Source organism: Saimiri boliviensis, chromosome 19 (assembly GCF_048565385.1).
Source record: "Saimiri boliviensis isolate mSaiBol1 chromosome 19, mSaiBol1.pri, whole genome shotgun sequence".
Classification (NCBI taxonomy): Eukaryota; Metazoa; Chordata; class Mammalia; order Primates; family Cebidae; genus Saimiri; species Saimiri boliviensis.
In genome coordinates, this window is record NC_133467.1 from 32,844,403 (window position 1) to 32,866,942 (window position 22,540).

At 39.5% G+C, this 22,540-nt stretch overlaps 1 protein-coding gene across 5 annotated transcripts in view; it reads left to right on the forward strand.

Annotated features, from left to right (window-relative positions):
* Positions 1-22,540, forward strand: part of SPTA1 (spectrin alpha, erythrocytic 1) — a 191,191-nt gene that overhangs the window by 127,912 nt on the left and 40,739 nt on the right. For all 5 annotated transcript variants that reach the window (XR_012515066.1, XM_074389996.1, XM_074389997.1 and 2 more), the window contains 18 exons: positions 1,169-1,320; positions 1,954-2,140; positions 3,202-3,303; positions 5,027-5,118; positions 6,285-6,429; positions 7,198-7,379; positions 9,370-9,469; positions 9,579-9,776; positions 10,565-10,708; positions 11,571-11,674; positions 12,009-12,171; positions 12,437-12,568; positions 13,084-13,221; positions 13,385-13,489; positions 14,548-14,756; positions 15,902-16,022; positions 16,591-16,712; positions 17,963-18,095. Coding sequence is in view for 4 of the 5 variants with exons in the window: in XM_074389996.1 (XP_074246097.1) it covers positions 1,169-1,320; positions 1,954-2,140; positions 3,202-3,303; positions 5,027-5,118; positions 6,285-6,429; positions 7,198-7,379; positions 9,370-9,469; positions 9,579-9,776; positions 10,565-10,708; positions 11,571-11,674; positions 12,009-12,171; positions 12,437-12,568; positions 13,084-13,221; positions 13,385-13,489; positions 14,548-14,756; positions 15,902-16,022; positions 16,591-16,712; positions 17,963-18,095 (2,529 nt within the window). In the remaining variant the exon portion in view is untranslated. The remainder of the gene's footprint in view (positions 1-1,168; positions 1,321-1,953; positions 2,141-3,201; positions 3,304-5,026; positions 5,119-6,284; positions 6,430-7,197; positions 7,380-9,369; positions 9,470-9,578; positions 9,777-10,564; positions 10,709-11,570; positions 11,675-12,008; positions 12,172-12,436; positions 12,569-13,083; positions 13,222-13,384; positions 13,490-14,547; positions 14,757-15,901; positions 16,023-16,590; positions 16,713-17,962; positions 18,096-22,540) is intronic.

Genomic DNA, 22,540 nt, shown 5'->3' on the forward strand with positions numbered 1-22,540 from the left:
GACTTTTCCTTCTACTCTTTCCACCAAAAAGTGGCTCTTTCAGAACCATCTCTCCCAATCCTGCCAGATATCCGTATTTTCACCACCCAACATTTTTTTCATTACTTTAATTCCTAAATATCTGTAATTAAGTATTTTTCCTCTATATATTTTGCAGGACCCTACACATATCTTTAGGAATTATAATCCTGATGTTACAGTTAAAATCATAAAGAATGGATGTTATAAGATTAACCCAAAGAGGTAGAAAGTATGACTAGAAATTCTACAATATATTTCAAGGACTAAGCTGTACCTTTCTTTCTTTTTACTTGTTCCTCTTCTGTGCCAATAAAAACAACAGTGTGTCTGGGGTTAGAAGGAGCCTACCAAAAGATGAGCCTTTTATTGATTTTCTTTAGATCTTGTGCCTGGGAGAACAGTTATAAAATATTGGTTGGGATTTTAAGATATATTTTGAATAAGAACTCAAGTAATTTTTACATCTAATACCTAATTAACCTACAAAAATTTTTAAGAAGAAAAGAAAATAGTTTGGGCTATTTTTTAGGAAGTTTGGGCAAAATTTTTAAGAAGAAAAGAAAATAGTTTGGAGAGGCAGAGTTTTCATTATCAAATAATGTGTGCCAGTCCCTTTTATCTTTGTCTAGTCCTTTTCATTATTTTTTGAGGAAATTAACCTCAGAGTGTTAGTAGATCTAGCAACAGTTCAAAAATAAAACAATACTTAGGTATACGAATTTCAGAGTAATTCACATTTTTCAGACCTGCGGAAGAAGAATAGGGGAGAAGAAATTTTTGAGCAATATCCTCCTACGCAGTTGCTCTACTGCAAAGAAGTCCAGCTGGAGCCTGGCTCCATGTGGTTTTTTTGTGAATTTCTGAGAACAAAGTGCCCCGTTATTAAAAGAGCTGTCTTCGTTATTTGAAAATCTCTCCAAAGTTAAGGGCCTAACATTAGGTATCAAATTCTTGATTTTAGGGGCTTGTCTGTACAATTCCTCGTGTAATTTCTTGGTCATATATGAAAATTATGTGCCACCCATTAGACAGTTAACTTATCTTTGCCATTAACCTGTACCTGTGTCAAGAGACTTAGTGTTGAAGCCTCTCCCATTGTGGCTTTTCCAAGAATTAATGAAGGAGTGGGGATCTGCTCTCCCTTCAGGACTGGTGGAAGGTGGAAGCCGACGATCATCAGGGCTTTGTCCCAGCGGTTTATGTCAAGAGACTGGCCCATGATGAGTTTCCGATGCTCCCACAGCGGCGACGAGAAGAGCCAGGCAACATCACCGAACGCCAGGAGCAGATTGAGAACCAGTAAGTTCTGGAGCCTGGAGAACTAAACAGTGTGTGGCCAGAGCCAAAGACATTCTTCTCATGACCCTGCGACTGTTAGATTAGAGATACCATGGAAAATTTAAAGACTTTACGAATTGAAAGTAAACCTAGAATCCTTTAAATATTTTGGCTTCTTTTTGAGGAAAGGCAACCCCAGAATTGTTCAATTTCCTGAGGTCAGACACTTAACAGGGCTTTTCTGATTCCTGCCCCACATTGTTTCAAGATTATTAAAAAGTCTCCTGACATCTATATGAACTTCATTTACTACACCAGGCTTTTCACATCCAATTGTCAATTTTGATGTAAAAATGTCACTTTGATGAAATCAGAAAGGAATGTTGCCAGCCGTACTATTGGGTCACTGGCATTTTTATTATTTTTTGAATATAATATTATGTGTTTATCTTTCTGCCCCGAAGGCTGTTTTCCTTCTATCTTTATTTCCTCCTCTCTTCTACTGTTCTTTTGCTTTTGTTTTTTTCCTTTCGTTTTTGTCCCTTTTTTCTCTGCTTTTCCCTCAGCCTCTGCTCTTCTGTATTTCCTCCTTCTTTTGTTTCACTTTTCTTCCTTTGATTCCACTTTTCCCATTTTCTTGACTTCTTCATCCAGATACCGCTCCCTCTTGGATCGCGCAGAAGACCGCAGACGTCGTCTATTGCAACGTTACAATGAATTTTTTTTGGCCTATGAGGCAGGAGATATGTTGGAATGGATTCAAGAGAAAAAGGCAGAAAATACTGGGGTGGAACTAGATGATGTTTGGGAGCTGCAGAAAAAGTTCGATGAGTTCCAAAAGGTGAGAAAGAGAAACCTTCTCCAGACACCTTTTTGAAAGTTGCCATTGTTCCCTTTTATCCCAAAGCTTAGTCTATGTCATCTTAAAAAAATAAAAAAAATAAATAAAAATAATTTATCTCACACTTGTTAAATGTTCTCCCCAAACCTATTGACAGCTCCGTGGCTCAGAGCTCCCTCTGGGTATTGCAGTTGTCAATAAACTGGAAGGGAAATGGCAGAGAAAACGAGTTACCCTAACTGCAGCCTTCAGTCCCTGCCACTCCAAAATCTTGACTGGAGTGCTGGTCTTGCTAAATTATTCACACCTTGCTCTATGCTATACTTTGCTTCTAATGCCCAGGTTAAGATGAGGTATTGTTGGACCATGTGCGCAGTTTAATTATGGGGCAGAGTTTGGGTGGAAAAGGGAAGAACGTGACTTGACAGTTTCTAAGTTTTTGCCTACCTAAAACCCTTTCAACATCCTTTTTCCATTATCTTAACTAGCAATGAGTGTACATGCCTTCTTTTCTTTCTTTGTCTATTGATATCTTCCACATGGGATTCAACACACACACACACACACACACACACACACACACAGAGAGAGAGAGAGAGAGAGAGAGAGAGAGAGAGTGGGTTGGAGCGGAGAGAGATAACCCTCCTTAGAGCTGTTTCTTACAATATCTTATAATATAGGCAGATAATAACTCAGTTAGTGAAATTCTATAAAGCTGGAGTTTGTACTCGTAGAAAAGGATGTTACACAGCTCAGGTATCAATCCCTCTAGTGGTATAAGTTAATCCAGGAGAGATATTAAGAAATCTAGAAAAACAGCTATGCTTCATACTGCAGATAAATAATAGTTCTCTTGACAAGTTTTGGATAGCCACTAGTTGTCAAGATCTTTAAGGATACTCTTCTCAGTAGTGGATTGGAGGATGGGAGCTTGGGGTGTAGTACAGGTGAGGTTAGCGATGTTTTGTTGTTTAGCCAAGTAGGGGCAGAGATGGACAGGTAAGTATGGCAGATTCTTGACGAGGGTATTTACGCTTCTTTGGATGAATTCGCCCATTCAGGATTTGAAGACCAATGAACCTCGGCTAAGGGATATCAACAAGGTAGCTGATGATCTACTATTTGAAGGCCTTCTAACACCAGAAGGAGCTCAAATTCGGCAGGTAACTAAGGCTCCCTCCATTCCTCCTCCCTATTGGGTTGGGGTTTGGGAATCCTCATTTCACTAAAACATGCAACATTATATTCTGCATATCCCCTAGAACATGCAGAAGGTAACAGCAGTGTGGAATTGGCACAGGAAAGGCCAAAGACAATAGCCCAAATAGTCCGTATATTTTTGTTGACTAAATTAACTTAATTAAAGCAGGCTCATTTGTTAACATATATTGAGTGTTCTCCACGCCTTCACATATGTCACTTCATGGATGGAATGGGAAAGGAGACAAAAGTATTGGTAGCAGAAATTCATATGTAGCTTTCAGAGGCAGTATTAGGAAGTTTAGATAATATTACACTGGACATTAGGTCAATTCGATTTAAGTTCATACCTCTCTTCTTGTCTGACTGTGTGTCCTCAGGCAAGTCTCTTCATTTCTACAAACCTCAGTTTCCACATCTGAAAAGCAAGTATTTGATAGTGTGTTATCCAAATTACAATATCCAAGTTTCCTTTTAATCTTCTGTACCAGGCTGTATCAGATTAAACATAATGTTTTTTCCTTACATCTAAATCCAATAATATAATTGAATTTGAATTGCAATTTTGGAATATGTACATTTGGACTGACCTAAAATTCTTACATTACAACACATACTCACCTCCCTCTCACTGACACACACACAAGAAATTCTCAATTACATGAATGCAAAGAGTATGCAGGTAAAGAATCTATGACAGTGGGAAGAGGTTGATTAGTGAAGTTTGCTGGATGACCCAGGTTCTGATCAACGTACTGAAGAAGGAGAATACAGGTCAGCAGAAATGGGGGAGTGGCCATTCTTGACCTGATTCAGATCTGGTCTATGATTCCATAAAAGATCTAAAGAGCCGGGCATGGTGGCTCAAGCCTGTAATCCCAGCACTTTGGGAGGCCGAGGCGGGCGGATGACAAGGTCAAGAGGTCGAGACCATCCTGGTCAACATGGTGAAACCCCATCTCTATTAAAAATACAAAAAATTAGCTAGGCATGGTGGGGTGTTCCTGTAATCCCAGCTACTCGGGAGGCTGAGGCAGGAGAATTGCCTGAACCCAGGAGGCGGAGGTTGCGGTGAGCCGAGATCGCGCCATTGCACTCCAGCCTGGGTAACAAGAGCGAAACTCCGTCTCAAAAAAAAAAAAGATCTAAAGAACATCAATAAATGTTCAGTCTAGTTCTCTGGATTGCCATAAGCCAGTGAGGATGAGTCTTCTACCTCTTGTTGTACTAGTTATTAGGGGATAAGAGGGAGAAGAAATGTGAAGGGGAGCAATGTACTTACCCCCTATAGAAAATAGGGCTTTACGAGTCTACTCAGTTTATTCAACTCAGGGTACACAACTGTTTGTGTTAGAGAAATGTGATCATTTCTGACTACCAAGGCAACACTTTCCACTCATTCTCTTGGAGTTGACAGTGTAGTCTCTGTAATAGCAAGCATTGATTACTCCTCCAGAGTTGTTGATTTTACCCTGGAACATCAGTTGGGGAAGAAATCCCTTTCCCCACTGCACCGGCAAAAATGAGGCCCAGGCTCAAGCTGTCCAAGAAAGAAGCAAAGCTATGCAATTCCTGAAGAAAACAACACAAGAGCAACTATGGTTTTAATCTCGTCTGGTCTTCAGACACCACTGAGCTATGTGCGTTAATTCTCCGTCTCAAGTCTGATGTTTTTGCCTCCTTTAGGATTTGAATGCCCGCTGGGGCTCCTTGCAGAGGCTTGCAGATGAACAGCGGCAGCTGCTGGGCAGTGCCTATGCTGTTGAGATGTTTCACAGGTAAGAATTTTAACTCTAAAAAGTAGTGCTGCCTTAAAACCTACTCAAAAAAAACTTCTAAGTGGAACCATAGATATCAGTATAATCTATTTCCTGAGATCGAGACAATGTGCCAATGGAAAATCAGGTTTTTGAGTAGTTTAATTCTCACTTTGCAAACAGGACACTTTCAGACAACAAACTTCAATTGTCTAATGCCTAGGCTTGGGCTTTGGAACATAATTAGAAGTCTATATATTTCCATGAGAACGAATAAAACTTAAGCTGAGTGCAGTGGCTCACAGCTATAATCCCGGTGAGGCAGGATAATTGCTTTAGGCCTGGAATTGGAGACCAACCTGGGCAACAAAGCAAAACATCATCTCTACAAAAAAATAAAAAATAAAAAAATTAGCCCACTGTGGTGGCACAGGTCTGTGGTCCCAGATACTTGGGAGGCTGAGCTGGGAGAATCACTTGAGCCCGGGTGACTGAGGCTACCGTGAGACTTGATCACGCCATTGCACTCCAGCCTATTGCAAGAGAGTGAGACCCTTGTCTTTAAAATCAAAACAGAAAGAAAGGAACTTGAAACAAGAGGTTTAATTAATTACATTTCTGACAGTAGAGGGCAACAGACACCACATTGACTAACAGCTCATTCAACATTTTTCCTGTTTGATTTTCAAACTAAGGACCACAAAGACAACATACAAACAAGTAAACAAACAAAGAAAACAGAAACCAAACACCTTTACTGCATATAAATGTATTTTTGATGATGCCAGGAAGGAAAAACTGAGACTCAGACAGGTCTGGGTGTTCAGAACACTTAAGGTAGAAAGCTATGAAATGTGATGGTTAAGCATGTGACAACTGTCAGATCTACTGGTTCAAGCTTAGGCTCCACCATTCAGCAGTGATATAATCTTGAGAAAATACATATCCTCTTCAGTCCTCAGTTTTCTGATTTGTATAACGGGAATGGGAATAGTAACTATGCCTCTAGGAGTTGTGAAGATTAAATGAGGCTAAGTTTCTAGCACATAAAAAAGAATGATGGTGATTGGTGGAGGTAGGGGTGGGAAGGTGGGGAGTGGTAGTGATGGTAACTTTCTTGTGAGCCCCATTAGCCTACCTCTGGTACGTATCCTTACTTTTAAACTCTCTACTCTCTTGTATACCAGAGAAGCAGATGACATGAAGGAGCAGATTGAGAAGAAGTGCCAGGCCCTCAGTGCCGCAGACCCTGGGTCAGATCTGTTCAGTGTTCAGGCTCTTCAGCGACAGCATAAGGGCTTTGAAAGGGACCTCACACCCCTGGGAGATAAGGTGAGTCCTTCAAAGCTTTTCCAACACTTTCCACTTTGCATTTAGCTCTATACCTGCGCCCCCTTCTTTGGTTCTCTTCCCCAGTCTCTTATTCTTATATTTCTCTTTGTCTTGTGCCATGTTAGTTCTTGTACTCTCTCACTAAGGCAAGACTGTGAAAAGGTTACGCCCCATGACTGTTAACATGGGGAAACATATTAAACTCCTGCTGTCTGAGTGAGCACCCTATATCCCCTTGCCTCTTTAGTGGGTTACAAACTTGTGGCAGCTAGATGGAGGCCAGTAGCCCAGGAGAAATAGCAAATGTCCATACCCAGGATCATCAGGCCAATGCCTGAGCATGGTGCATGTTTTTCTTAGCAAGGAATTGAATGAGTTTAATTCTGTTTTAACACAAAAGTGTACTCTGGAGCTTGCTGGGTGTACTCAGAGGCTTGGCATTATTATACAGAGCAAAAAGAAGCTCCTCACATGAAGAATCAAGACTCTTGGGTTTCCTAATTGAGGATGCCACTAACCAGCAGAGTCACTTAACCACTATTCCCCACAACCCTCTTATTCTTAAAAAGAAGTATGGTAATGCCAATTGTGACTACCTCAGGGAGTTATGCGGACTAAAAGATTGATATTATTTTATAAATTACTATGATATGCTTGTACATCACTGATGTCTATTTGGGGAACTGAATACTGGGACTCAGGACCTTCCTTTTGCTAAGACTCAGGTGCATCTATAGGCTGATTATCAGAGCTATTGTACCTCCCCAGGTGATCATACTGGGGGAGACAGCAGAGCGGCTCTGTGAGTCCCATCCAGATGCCAGTGAGGACCTGCAGAGACAGAGGATGGAGCTGAATGAGGCCTGGGATGATCTTCAGGGGCGTACAAAGGATCGTAAGGAGAACCTAAATGAAGCCCAGAAATTCTACCTGTTCCTCAGCAAAGCCAGGTAGAGTGGGATGGGTAATTCTATGTCTGGCCCCTAAGTAGACTAACAGCAATCTAGGTACAGATGATGTTCACTGCTGGGTTTGGAGGGCACTAATATGTTCAAGTCTCACCTATTGCAAGGCATAAAAATTTCAGGTTTGATACCTGAAGCAATAAAATACAAAGTTTGAAAGAATATGAAGCTATCTAAGCCAATTAAGTAAGCTTCTGTAAATGTATACTGTATATAAGGTACTATGTTGTGGGGTATTGGAGTTTTGTTCTACTGAAGAGACAGTAGTGTTCAGTCTTCTACTATATTCAGTATTCTGCTGGATACAAATAACTATGATAGAACATAATGCAGCCCAAATCACACATTCTAACAAACAGCAGTGGGAATTCAGAGTTGGGTAGAATAGATGATGCACTGTAGATAAAGGAGTCTTTTATTACACCTTATCAGTCAAAATTTTAACAGAAGAGAAAACAATTCATGTAGACTGAACTAGGCAGACAAAGATACAATCATAAGAAAAGAATAGGAATAAGAACATGTTCGGGGCGGGGTGGTAAGGAGAAGGTAGTGAGGGATAAACTTAGAAATATTGGGAACAAATTCCAGAGAATTGTCAGTATCTTGCTAAAGTCTAGACATTATCACAATCCAAAATCCACCTCACAAACGTATACTTTGTACAACACTTCCCATGTTCCGCTCCATCACATCAGTCCGCTGGGAGGAGCATTAGAGGGTCCAGGAAGTTGTAGCTTTCAGTGCAATGCTTTTCAAGAAAAAAAGAGGCAAATTTTGGCAAATGACTATAGTTACTCTTAGAAATCCCCTCCCCAGTTCAGTGCTGAAAAGCTATAGTTTTTGACACAGTTTAAAGAAATAGCACCCACACCCATTCCAATGCTTCCTCCTTCCCTTTATGAAGCTATACTCCTCAGTATTTCAAAGTACTGTTCCCAGACCCTGAGCAACATTAATATCTTATTTTACTCCTTTATGATAGTTTTGCTTTCAGGTTTTTTAAATTGCTATTAGTGCCTATGCTCTGTTTGCTTTTTTTTTTTTTTTTTTTTTTTTGCATTTTTAACGTAAAGTATGAGTTCCTAGAAAGCATAGATATGTCTTTTTCACAATGTTTGGTACTTAGTAAGCACCCAGTAAAACTTAATGCCTTGAATAAATAAATTTGCAAAAGAAGAGACCTCTCTTCTCTAGAGCTAAGGGTTCCTATTGAGCAAACAAGAGTAATGACATTCTTTATGAGATGCTTAATTTATCCATCAAGTATGCCTTAAAGTTAATACATGGTTAAAATTTGCCTCTTAGGAAGATAGGCCTTAGTTTTCCTTGTCTAACTTCCTGACTACTAAAAGGGTAGGGAAATAGGCCTTGATTTAATCAACAGTGTGGACACCTGCATATATGTGTGTGTGTGTGTGTGTGTGTGTGTGTGTGTGTGTGTGTGTGTGTTGGGCAAAATATGTGCTAGATTCTCTTGAGAATACAAGTAAGAGAAAAGACATGCTTTCTTTGAGACTCTGTAAGATGTACCTTCAAACCCTAGAAACCACTTATAGGAACAGGAACCAACAGAAGTAATGAAATATGTAACAGTCCAGAATTCCAGAGGTCTGATTTCTATTCAAGATGTCTGCTTTATATCACATGGGCAAATTATATCACATGGGCAAATTAATTATCTTTTCTAAGTTGACTTTTTTATCTCCATAATGAACACAAAAAATTCCCAGAATCTCTGCAGGATTACTGAAAGAATTGAAAAAGATAAAAATGAAGAGGCTTTCAAACACAAGGGGTTGTTATCATTAAGTGATACAATAAAAAAAGCAAACCTAAGATCTGTGAAGCATATAGAGGCAGATAAAAAACGTTATGTGGGAAATGTTTTCTAGAGAATGAAAGCTGTAGGACAAACAGCCCTGTAGCAAGTTGCAAGGTTTTCTTGTCAATTTCAATGTGTCTATTTATCTAGGGATCTGCAGAATTGGATCAGCAGCATTGGTGGCATGGTATCGTCTCAGGAGCTTGCTGAAGACTTAACTGGCACAGAGATCTTGCTGGAGAGACATTGGGTATAACTACAAAAGCCATAGCCACTGATCATATGACTTGAAACCTCTACTAATTTAAAAATTTCCAGTGGAATTGGCCTTACTGATTTCTTCCCCCTTTTTCCCACAGGAGCACCGTGCTGACATGGAGGCAGAGGCTCCCTCCTTCCAAGCCTTAGAGGACTTTGGTGCAGAACTTATAGACAGTGGCCACCGTGCCAGCCCTGAAATTGAAAAAAAGCTTCAAGCTGTCAGGCTAGAGAGAGATGATTTGGAGAAGGCTTGGGAACAACGCAAGAAGTTCCTAGACCAGTGCCTGGAGTTGCAGGTACAGCAAATTCCCAGTTGTTAAGCAGGTTGAGTAGTCTGTTTCTTCTTTGCCATTTTATGTGGTCATTACAGGCTCAGTTCACCAGACTTTCTGCATTATAAACACAAAAGGAGCTCATCTCTTGATTATCTAGCATCGTACTATGCTTTCTATACCAATCATCATCATATTCTCTGCTCTTTCTTGTTAGAAGAGCCAAACAAGATGGTGATCAGTCCTGAACATGTGGTAGATTGATTATCATTTGTTGATTGACCGAGGAATTGATTGGCTGATTTTTGTTGAGACTACTATGTGGACGCTCTGGGTGCCACAAAGATTAGTAAGATAGTTTCCCATTTCTTAAATAGTGAAATTAGACGTATAGACATATTTTTCTACTACAGTGAGATGATCATTAATAAAACATAATATATGAGTGCTTTCAGGCTAAAGAGAAATAAGTGATTAAAGCTTTTGGGGTAAGTGAGTGGTTGTGTCCCAGGCTATCCTGAAAGATAACATTTCACAGAGTCTTAAGGAAATGACCAACCAATATTAACAAGGTTTAAGAAATAGGAAATAGCACCTCAGAAATTGGAGGCAGCTTATACATAAACATCAAGTGTGTGTCTGGGAAAGAGGAAAAGTTCCAGTACAGGTAAGATTTGTCATATGAGTGTTTCTTGGAAGATGGTAAGAACTCCTTGCAAAACCCTTTGTGTCACAATTACGAAAGAGGTGGAACATCATATCCTCCATACCACCTGGACTGTACCATATGCCTCTCATTTAATTCCCCATAGATGTTCCAAGGGAACTGTGATCAAATTGAGAGCTGGATGGTGGCACGTGAGAACTCCCTGAGGTCAGACGACGAAGGTCTCTTAGATAGTCTGGAGACCCTGATGAAGAAACGGGACGATTTGGACAAAGCAATCACTGCCCAGGTAATAACGACTGGTAAAGAAATTAAAATAATAATCAGTAGTAATAATAACAAATCCAACACATCTGTCTGGTTTTATAATTTATAAACATTTGTCTGGTTTTATAATTTGTAAACATTTTGAATCACATTTTTTTTGTTGTTGTTGAGATGGAGTTTCGTTCTGTCGCCCAGGCTGCAGTACAGTGGCACAATCTCGGCTCACTGCAACCTCTGATTCCGGGGTTCAAGTGATTCTCCTGGCTTAGCCTCCTGTGTAGCTGGGATCACAGACACCTGCCACCATGCCCAGCTGATTTTTGTACTTTTTGCAGAGATGGGGTTTTACCATGTTAGCCAGGCTGATCTCAAACTCTTGATCTCAAGTGATCTACCCATCTCAGCCTCCCAAAGTGCTAAGATTACCGGTGTGGGCCGCTGCACCCAGCTCTGATTCCTGTTTGCTTCTTAAAGAAGAACTGAGTCAGGTAGGGCAGCCTGACACTTGACATTGATTCACTCAAGTCATAGGCAGCAAGTGGACTTTCTTATTTTAAATCCAGCAATCTAAAATCTGACTTTTAGGATTGAAAATGACTTATATACTATTCAAACATCTCACTCAATACAGGATTCACCCTCTACAATGGTCATGAGAAGTGTCTGTTCTTTAGGGAACTCAGTACCACACAAGTAGCCCACTATTATGCGTTTCTCCTTCTGTTAAGTTGAAATTCACCTCCCTGTAAGGCATGTATTGTTTGATCTTGAGTGTATCTCCTGGACCACAAAGGATACCTCTATTCTTTTCTAGGAGGGAGTCTGGGATTGCACCAAGGGCCTAATCTCCAGGCATCTGGGCTCTTTCCTTTTCCTTTATTTAGGAAGGGAAGATCACTGACCTAGAACATTTTGCTGAACGCCTCATTGCTGATGAACACTATGCCAAGGAAGAGATTGCTACTCGGCTCCAACGTGTGCTAGAAAGGTCAGGCCTGAATGAATGTTTTATGTGCTATAGGGTGATGTAGCAAACTAACCTCTTTGCTAGCATTGAATTGGGAGTTGCTCTGACTTCCTGTCATTTCTAGATGCCTAAAGCTATCTTGACACCTACGCGGACTTTCTTAGATTTATAGAATGGAAGACATAAAAGATAGCTTAGAAATTACCTGGCTTTACCACTGCCTTTTATATCTGATAATAACAAGACCGTGTGAGAAGAAAAGAGGCATGTTGGCCAATGGGAAGATTTATGGATGTAGCATCAGAGCATGGGAAGGGTGGAGGAGGGCATAGAGTGATCTGGTCCCCTCCTCTAGATGGAAGGCTCTCAAAGCACAACTGATTGCTGAGCGGACAAAGCTGGGGGACTACGCTGACCTAAAACAATTCTACCGTGACCTTGAGGAGCTGGAAGCATGGATCAGTGAAATGCTGCCCACAGCCTGTGATGAATCCTACAAAGACCCCATTAACATTCAGGCAAGTTCAAAACAGAAACCTTGCAAGATTTCACCATTCCGAGCTTGTTGGTGGGATGGTCATCACCCTTGTTACTCGAACGCCTTCTGACACTTGAGGACTACCGTGCCCACTCTCAGACTTAAGACTCTGATATGGAGCAGGTTCTTCAGAAGTCACCATCACCTTGGTTATGATAGAAATATCACCCCTTCCTTTTGAGTATAATTTACCTGATCTTGTCTTCCTAAATAAAAATATAGTTTCTGTTTTGTTTTCCCTTCAGAGGAAATACCTGAAACACCAGACCTTTGCAAATGAAGTCTATGGCCGAGCTGACCAGGTGGATGGCATTATCAACCTGGGGAACTCCCTGATTGAGCGGAGTGCTTGTGATGGTAATGAAGAGGCCGTGAAGGTAAAGCTCAGGATGAGTTTTGGGCTACGAAGGCAAAGGGGAATCGTATACTCTTTCAATGTTCCATGAATAGCGATATAAAATATGTTCTGTGACCACGTCACAGAAGAACAGTCTTCCCTCTGATGGTTGCACAAAGAAGGAGAAAAGCAGTGATGCCCAGACCTTATTACTCTCATCATACTCAGTACCTGGAACTCTAAGAAAGCTGCAGGCTTAATCCCGAAGTCTTATGCTTGTTTTACGTTTTCTATCCCTTCTGCCAATAGTCTTTTGGCATTTGGGTGTCCGTCTCTTTACTCAACACAGCACCCTTTTTTCAAACACTCTCTTTCGTCCAACAACCCCTGTTGTTTTCCCAGATTAAGTACAACTGGTTTGAAATGTATGCTATTCAAGTATCAGTAAATTTTGGCTAGTCCCTGCCTTCACAGCCTTCCTACATTATTCTCTCAAGTAGTCACAGGACCCAGGATCCTAAAGATTGTAATGACTCCTCACTGTGCTTGGGTTAGGAGCAAGTGAAAGAGCTGGAGGAACATTGGGATCACCTGCTTGAGAGAACAAATGACAAAGGGCAGAAGCTCAATGAGGCCAGTCGTCAACAGAGGTTCAACACAAGCATCCGGGACTTTGAGTTCTGGCTCTCAGAGGTAATTGCACAGAGTTTAATACGTATTTGTCAGACAAATGAATTTATACATGGGCAATTTCCTTGACCTTTCTTGAGGAAAGTCTGGGGACATAGCTGCTAATCTTATTCTCCTTAAAGGTAGTTTCACCTGGCAGCTTTATTGCTTATTTCTGTATTTCCAGGCAGAGACATTACTGGCCATGAAAGATCAAGCCAGGGACTTGGCTTCAGCAGGAAACCTACTCAAGAAGCATCAGCTATTGGAGACAGAGATGATGGCTAGAGAGGTAAGTAGTGCTGGCATCCCACTCTTCTGGGCAGAATAGAAATGTTTCTGGCTTTTCTCCTTCCTGTCTTAGGAGACCATTTGAAAACACAGCCTTGCAAAATTGTTCTTAGTGTTCTCAACCAGCAGTTACTTTAATTGGGTAAAATTAATGGCCTGTGAAGCCGTTAAAAACTGTCACTGATAATTAATTATCACTAAACTATAGACTCTAAGATTCCAGGAAGTAGACCCTAAAAACTATTCTTTTAATCTTTTACTGATGCATACATATAAACCAATTATCTTTCAAACTGTATATTTAATCTGGTCTTTGAAAGAAAGTGGATGTTTATAGAATGACAAACAAAAAGTCAAATGGGGGCATGTGAAATGAAGTTGAACTACACATACACCCTGGAAATCCTGTCAAGGATTTCAGTTGCATCCTAATACCAACCAAAAATTTGTCCTAATAGCAGTGATAAAATTCCTGACAGTTGTTACTTTTATACTAAAGAATTTTATAATTATCAGTTATACTTGATAATACAGATACACACAGAAGAGGAAGAAGTTAAAGATCTTGGGACTTGGTAATGTTTCCTGTGACATCACTCAGGGACTGGATTAGAATAGGAGTAGACACAGAAGAGACAGTTGTGTTCAATGGGCAGCTAAGAATGTTACCAACAGAGTAGTTCTTGTTGAAGATTTCATCAATCTGTCAAAGTCAGTACTGTGGCGGAATACAGTTTTGTATGGGGACAAAAATTGCCCACCAAGGCTTTCTTTTTTTAATTGGGAAGAGAAGGCAAATACTAAAAACATCAGAAAGAGAAACAGGACCCAGAAGCTACATGTTCAGTTTGAATAATGTGGCCATGCTATCTCTATTCCTCTCACATATGGCCCTTCTCCAATCTGCACATATGCTAACACATATAACACATAATCAAATTCCATATCTTTAAAACCAATCTGTTTGACCCAATCTTTGAGCCAGACCCCCATTGTTAAAGTGTGAGATCTGAGTAATGCCTGTACTATACTGTTCACTGAATATCCTGGGACTTTTAGGATGCACTCAAGGACCTGAATACATTGGCTGCAGATCTGCTCTCCAGCGGGACTTTCAATGTTGACCAGATTACAGAGAAAAGAGATAGTGTCAACGAGCGTTTCCTGAATGTCCAAGACTTGGCAGCCGCACACCATGAAAAACTGAAAGAGGCCTATGCCTTGTTCCAGTTCTTCCAGGATCTAGATGATGAGGAATCCTGGATACAGTATGTGCCACCAGCTCAAAATGTGTGGATAATTCAAGAGAGTAGATAATCGACCAAACTTGTTCCAGTGTGTGCTGAAAGGAAATCTGTAACTGTTTCTTGAAATTAGTATTACTTCATTTTTGCCTCAGCTTAAAGTTAACATTAGTTTTATTTTCCCCAAATGTCCTTACTGGATTCAAGCCAGAGAAAGACAGGTGTGGAAAAAGTGAGGAGCAGTTAACTTACATGACAGGATCTATCTAGAAGCCATCTGCGTTTGTTCTAGATAGTTCATAGAATGATATGCAATACTGACAGAGATAGCTGGACATTTACACGGCTGATCAGATCCTTGTCATGATTCTTTTTATATCCAGTGTGTCCTGTATGACACTGAGTTGGACACTCACTAGAGAATGTTACAAAGTGTCTTCATGGTTTCATTACTTACTCTATTTTTGTTGTAAAATATGATTGAGAAAATCTTAGCAAATCACCTTATTTTGCCCACTTCCTATTTAACCTGCCTCATCATGCTTCTCTTCTACAAAGCTGCTGATTCTTATGAGTAATCAATAAATTAGAGGGAAGCACAGTGCATGGAGCAATAAATAATATGTTTTAAAAATATTTTTGGAAACCATAAGACAGAATAATCTTGTCCGTGTAGTCTTTGACTGTGCTTCATGGTGACACTCAAACATTTTACACTTGGAAGCATCCCAACTGCCGTGACTACTATAAAATCAGCTCTTTATACCCAGTCTATCTGAATTTATTATTGATATTAATAGACAAAAGTAACAAAAGCCACAGAGGTCATATATAATTTTCACATTTTTTTGAAAAAGGAAACATTAGTGTATGTTCTTGAGCAAACAAGAGAAGATACACAGGAGGACAGACAGAAGGACTAATGGAAAGGCTGTTACAGTTGTGCATATGGTGGAGGTCAGTGTGTTGTTTTAATTTGTATTAGTTAAGTCAGAAGTTTTACTGCAAGCCTCTCCCACTAATTATATTTTTGGTCATTGACAACAGAATATTAAAGAATTTACAACCACCCTCACTACCAGCAACACACATACTCTTAGAAAGCCATTGCTGTTGGATGACCTTAGATGTCTAGACTCCAAACTTTCTGTTTTCTTTCTTGATTCCAGAGAGAAGTTGATACAAGTGAGCTCCCAGGACTATGGGAGAGATCTTCAGGGCGTTCAGAACTTGCTGAAGAAGCACAAACGCCTAGAGGGGGAGCTGGTGGCACATGAGCCTGCTATCCAGGTAGGAATAGAATACCAGACTGAAAATATAGAAATCATCTTACGGCAACCCCTCGTGTTACAGATAAATAAGAGGGTGCTATAAAATGTGAAAGTAAGATGTCAAGGCCAGAGAGAGTTGGTCAAAGAGTTTACAAATATTCTTTTCTCTTCCACATTTAGTATCCTATAAAAGGAGCATTTCTAACCACTCCTGGGCAGTGATTGACAAATGGGATGCAGGTTGGGACATCTGGAAAAACTGTACTTGAGCCATCTGGGAGCAAGGAACTCTGGGTCTGACTTGGCAGCAGGATTACCCTGTGACCATGAACAGACCAAAAAGCAGATTATGGAGAGTAACCTAGTGCAAGTACTGATATATTTACCAAAATACTTGGGACAGGTTAGCATAGTAAATCTTGCTGCAGCTTTCATTATTCTCCCTGGACTTTCAGAACCCTCACAAAGTCACATGGAGTTTATAAATAATCTGGAGAGTAGGGTGAGCTGGATACTTTGCTAGGGAACTGTGGCTAAATGGGGAGAGATTGTGGACTAATGCAACATGAATGGGGGGTGTTCTTCAGAATGTGCTGGATATGGCGGAGGAGCTGAAAGACAAGGCTGCTGTGGGGCAAGAGGAGATCCAGTTGCGGCTGGCTCAGTTTGTTAAACATTGGGAGAAGCTCAAAGAGTTGGCCAAGGCCCGGTGAGTGGGGTGTAGAAGGCCCAGTTCTCTTCCTGGATTTTGGATATTGGGCAGGTGTTGGGAGGATACTTAAGTGCCTGCTCAGCATTGTCTGCTCTCCCCAACTACCCGTCTACCTTGTTAAGTCACTTCTCAAATGCCAAGTCTGCCATGAAGCTTTCCCCTATAACTCCAGGAACAGTGATCACTGCGTCTGTTCTAAATCTACCTCTCCTTCTGCATTTACATGCAGCTGTCTTTTATTATTGTTTTCCTACATGTGTTATCCTTCATATCAAGTTATTAGCCACACATCTGTTTCGTTTTATCTCCCAGTTTTTATATTATATGCAGCCCTTGGATGAAGAATGATTTTGCTCTATAGCCATATAGCCAGTTTGAACCACATATACAATGTATTAGTTCATTTTCACATTGCTATAAAGAACTACCTGAGACTGGGTAATTTATGAAGAAAAGAGTTTTAAATCACTCACAGTTTCATAGGCTCTACAGGAGGCATGACTGGGAAATCTCAGGAAACTTACAGTAATGGCAGAAGGCAAAGTGGAAACAAACACATCTTACCAAAGCAGAGCAGGGGGTTGAGGGGGGTGGGTGCTGAACACTTTTAAATCATCAGCTCTTGTGAGAACTCACTAGCACGGAAACAGCAAGAAGGAAATCTGCCCCCGTGATCCAATCACCTCCCACCAGGTCCCTCCCCTGACACACAGGGATTACAGTTCGAGATGAGATTTGGGTGGGGACATGGAGCCAAACCATATCACACATAGAGCCAAATCTAATAAGTTTTGTCTGTAATTCCATTGTCTTTTGCTTATAGGAAGACTTTTTTCCCCCTGAAAAAGGGATAAAAGGGAGATTCTGGCACTATGTGGTGTCTTCATCATTTAAGGAAGAAGGCAGTGCTCAGAGTAGAAAGAGACATTGTGTCACTGCTGATACTCTTCAACACTGAAGTCACCATTTCCTTTGTTTTGTTTTGTTTTTGGCCAGGGTTTCCTCTCTCCAACAAAGTTTCCTGGAGAGTAGATGGTGCCACAAAATGAACTTCTAGGGCAGGAATCTCCTCCATTTTACAGCAGATCTTCACCACGGACCAGTAGGCACATATCATACTGTGTCGAGGCCCAGTTTAACAACCTTTGAGAATAAGCTGATTTGTCTTAATGAGATTGTGCCACCCCATTGTACTCCCACTGCTTACCAGTTTGTTCTTCTCACTGGGGCTTGCCCCTCTATTACAGAGGACTTCAGTTGGAAGAATCCCTAGAATACTTGCAATTCATGCAGAATGCTGAGGAAGAGGAAGCTTGGATCAATGAAAAGAATGCTATGGCTGCCCGAGGGGATTCTGGAGATACATTAGCTGCTACTCAGGTGAGGAACAGGCAGAATGGATTCATTTTCTTCTCTTCAATTTGATTCTTTTCCTAGGTAGTCAGTGTTTTTACCTGTAATATTAAGACCTTTTTCTAGTGAAAGAAAATGAAGGAAAATGACTAATCCTGACAGTTTTACATATAAAAAATTAAAGTCCAAGGATGTAAGTAACTTGCCCAAGATTATGAAACCAGCCAAATCTGAAGGCAGGACTCATATCTTAATTCCATAATCTGCGATCTTGTCTGTGAGTCAAAGACATCATGGTTAAAGACCTTTCCTTGCAAGTTAGATTCCTTACAGATTGTAGATTTTGTAAAGATGCCCTTAAATCCTCATGTTACACTGATTTGAAAAAATTCTTATGTCTGGACATTGGCTGAAGTTTCAATAAAATATAATTGTAGGAAAAAGGGCCTACTGGACAAAATAGTTCCCCAGTTTATAGACATCCTTTTAAATGCAGGATTGGGTTTCTCAATAAAGAAATGAACAAATAATCAGTGTGATCTTGAGTTAATGCAAATTTTGACAGCTTTTGAGAGAGTGATTATAAAACAATAAGTTACTAGGAGCTTGGGAACTGTGCCTAGCAACTCTAAAAATTGGGAATTTACCAAGAACTCTTTGTAGAGATTTATTCACTTTAACGTAATGACATAAGGAAAGGCTTAGACTTGCAGAAATATAGCTTAAAGCCTATACAGCATATAATTCAAATTATCTGCTCCTCTTATCTGTAAGTCTTTAGGATCATGTATGGGCACCTCGCTGCACATGTTCAAGCATTTTAAGGCTTCCTATCAAATGCTCTCAAAAGCTTCCCTTTCTTTAAAACAGAACTTTTTGTTTTGAGAATTATAGATTTATATGCAGTTGTAAGAAATAATACAGAGAGATCTCATGTGTCCTTTACCAAGTTTCCTTTAATGGAAATATCAAGGAAAACAGTATATCATAAATGGGATATTGACATTGTCAAGATTCAGTTAAGATTCCAAAGGCTACCATCATCACAAAAATCACTGATGTTGCTTTTTTATAACCACCTCCTCTCCCTTCTTCTTTAATCTGTGACAACCAGTAATCTGCTATACATTTCCATAAGTTTGTCATTTCAGCTGCTAGACAAATTAACACATATAGTATGTAACTTTTGAAGATTGGTCTTTTCCCTCAGCACTGAACTCCAGTGACTAATTCTGGTTATTGTGTGTAACGATAGTTCATCCCTTCTTATTGCTGAGCAGTATCGTGGTGTATCACAGATGAACCACTCACCTGTTATGGGGCATGTGGGTTGTTTCCACTTTTTGATGACTGTGAGAAAGCTATTATGCACAAATTTTAATGCAAACAGCAATCTATTTCTCTGGGATAAATGTTCAGGACTCCAGTCACTGAACCATATGGTAACTGCCTAGTTAGTTTTGGACCAAAAAAAAAAAGCCAAATTGTTTTCCTGTTTGTGTGGCTATAACATTTTACATTCTTACCAACAGTGCATAAATTATGCAGTTCTCTTATATCCCTCCTAGCATTTCGTGTTGTCACTACTTTTATTTTAGCCATTCAAATAGATGTAAAATGATACCTCATTGTAGTTTGCGTATGCATTTTCTTAATGACTAATGATGTTTTACATTTTTTCTGTTTATTTGACATCTGTATATTTTTTTCAGTGAAATGTCTCTTTGTTCATTTTCTAATTGAATTGTTAGTTTGTTCACTTTGATTTGTTTTATTCTGACAAGAACACTTACCATGAGCTCTACTGTCTTAATATATTTATACGTGTATAACATATTATTGTTGACTATAGGTACGATGTTGTGCAGGAGAACTCTAGAGCATATTCATCTTGCTTGACTGTAATTCATGCTTTATGATTAGTAAAACTTCAGTATTTTTTCTCCGCCCTGGTAATTATTATTCCAGTCTTTGATTTTATAAATTTGTCTAGTAGAATCATGTAGCATGTGTCTTTTTATAACTGGTTTATTTTGCTTAGCGTAATGTCCTCGAGGTTCATTTATGTTGTTATATATTGCAGAACTTTCTTCTTTTTTAAGACTAAATAGTATTTTATTGCATGAATATACCACACTTTTTTGTTCATTCATCTGTTGATGGGCATTTAGGTTGTTTTTATGTGTTGGCTATTGTTAATAATGCTGCAATGAACTTAAGCATGCTAATATCGAGATTCTTATTTTGGTACTTTTGGATAAATACACAGAAATAGAATTACTGGATCATAAGGTAGTCTTATTTTAAATGTTTTGAAGAATAGTCCCTTTGTTTTCCATAACAGCTGTGACATTTTGCAATCTCACTCACAATGTGAAAGGGTTTCAATTTCTGCATGTCCTCACTAACACTGGTCTTTTGTTTTTTGTTAATAGCCATCCTGATAGGTGTGAGGTGATATCTCATTGTGGTTTAATTTGTATTTTCCTAATGATTAGTAACCGGAAACATCTTTTCATATACCTAAGGGGCATTTACATGACTTTTTGGATAATTTTCTATTAAACTTCTTAGCTCATTTTTATTTATTTTTTAAATTTATTTATTTCAATAGTTTTTGAGGTACGGGTGGTTTTGGTTACATGGATAAGTTCTTGAGTGGTGATACCTAAAATTCTGGTACACTTATCACCCAAGCAGTGTACACTATATCCAATATGTAGTCTTCATCTCTCACCCCTTTCCCACGCTTTCCCTCAAGTACTTTTAAGTCCATTGTATCATTTTTATACCTTTTCATCCTCAAAGCTTAGCTCCTACTTAAAAATGAGAACATAAGATACTTGATTTTCTATTCCTGAGTTACTTCACTTACAGTGGCCCCCAGTTCTATCCAGGTCACTGAAAATGCCATTATTTTGTTTCATTTTATGGCTAAGAACTATTCTGTGATGTATATATACCACATTTTCTTTTTCCACTCGTTAGTTGGGCATTTAAATTAGTTCCATATTTTTGCAATGGCGAATTGTACTGCTGTAAACAGAAGTATGCATGTGTCTTTTTCATGAACGACTCTTTTCCTTTGGGTAGACATCCAATAGTAGAATTGCTGGATGGAATGATAGTTCTACTTTTAGTTCTTTAAGAAATCTCCATACATTTTTTTATAGTGGTTGTACTAGTTTACATTTTCACCAGCAGTCTAAGAGTGTTCCCTTTTTACCACATCCACACTAACATCTATTATTTTTTAACTTTTGAATTATGACCATTCTTTCAGGAGTAAGGTGATATCTCTTTTTGGTTTTAATTTGCATTTCCCTGCTAAGTAGTGATATTAAGCATTCTTTTCACAGGTGTTTTTTGTTCATTTCTTTGTTTGTTTTTAGCAATAATGGAGCTTTCTATTTCATTTACATGGAAATACCTGTAGAGACAGTTACAAACTTACAAAGTAATTGGCCTCAAACTATTTTACACACTTGTTTTTTTTCTTTTTTATTATTATACTTTAAGTTCTGGGGTACATGTGCAGATTGTGCAGGTTTGTTACATAGGTATACACGTGCCATGGTGGTTTGCTGCATCCATCACCCTGTCATCTACATTAGTTCTTTCTCCTAATGTTATTCCTCCCCAACCCCCCACTGCCTCTTGTCCCTCTCCTAGCTATCCCACCCCCCAATAGGCCCTGGTGTGTGATGTTCCCCTCCCTGTGTCCATGTGTTCTCATTGGTCAATACCCACTTACGAGGGTGAACATGTGGTGTTTGGTTTTCTGTTCTTGTGTCAGTTTGCTGAGAATGATGCTTTTCAGCTTAATCCATGTCCCTGCAAAGGACATGAACTCATCCATTTTTATGGCTGCATAGCATTCCATGGTGTATATGTGCCACATTTTCTTTATCCGGTCTATTATTGATGGGCATTTGGGTTGGTCCCAAGTTGTTGCTATTGTAAACAGTGCCACAATGAACATATATGTGCATGTGTCTTTATAATAGAAAAGTTTATAATCCTTTAGGTATATACCCAGTAATGGGATTGCTGGGTCAAATGGTATTTCTAGTTCTAGATCCTTGAGGAATCACCACACTGTCTTCCACAATGGTTGAACTAATTTACACTCCTACCAACAGTGTAAAAGCATTCCTATTTCTCCACATCCTCTCCAGCATCTGTTGTCTCCTGATTTTTTAATGATCACCATTCTAACTGGTGTGAGATGGTATCTCAATGTGGTTTTGATTTGTGTTTCTCTAATGACCAGTGATGATGAGCATTTCTTCATATGTTTGTTGGCTGCATAAATGTCTTCTCTTGAGAAGCGTCTGTTCATATCCTTCATCCATTTTTGATGGGGTTGCTTTTTCTTGTAAATTTGTTTAAGTTCTTTATAGATTCTGAATATTAGCTCTTTGTCAGATGGGTAGATTGTAAAAAAATTTTTTTTTCCATTTTGTTGGTGG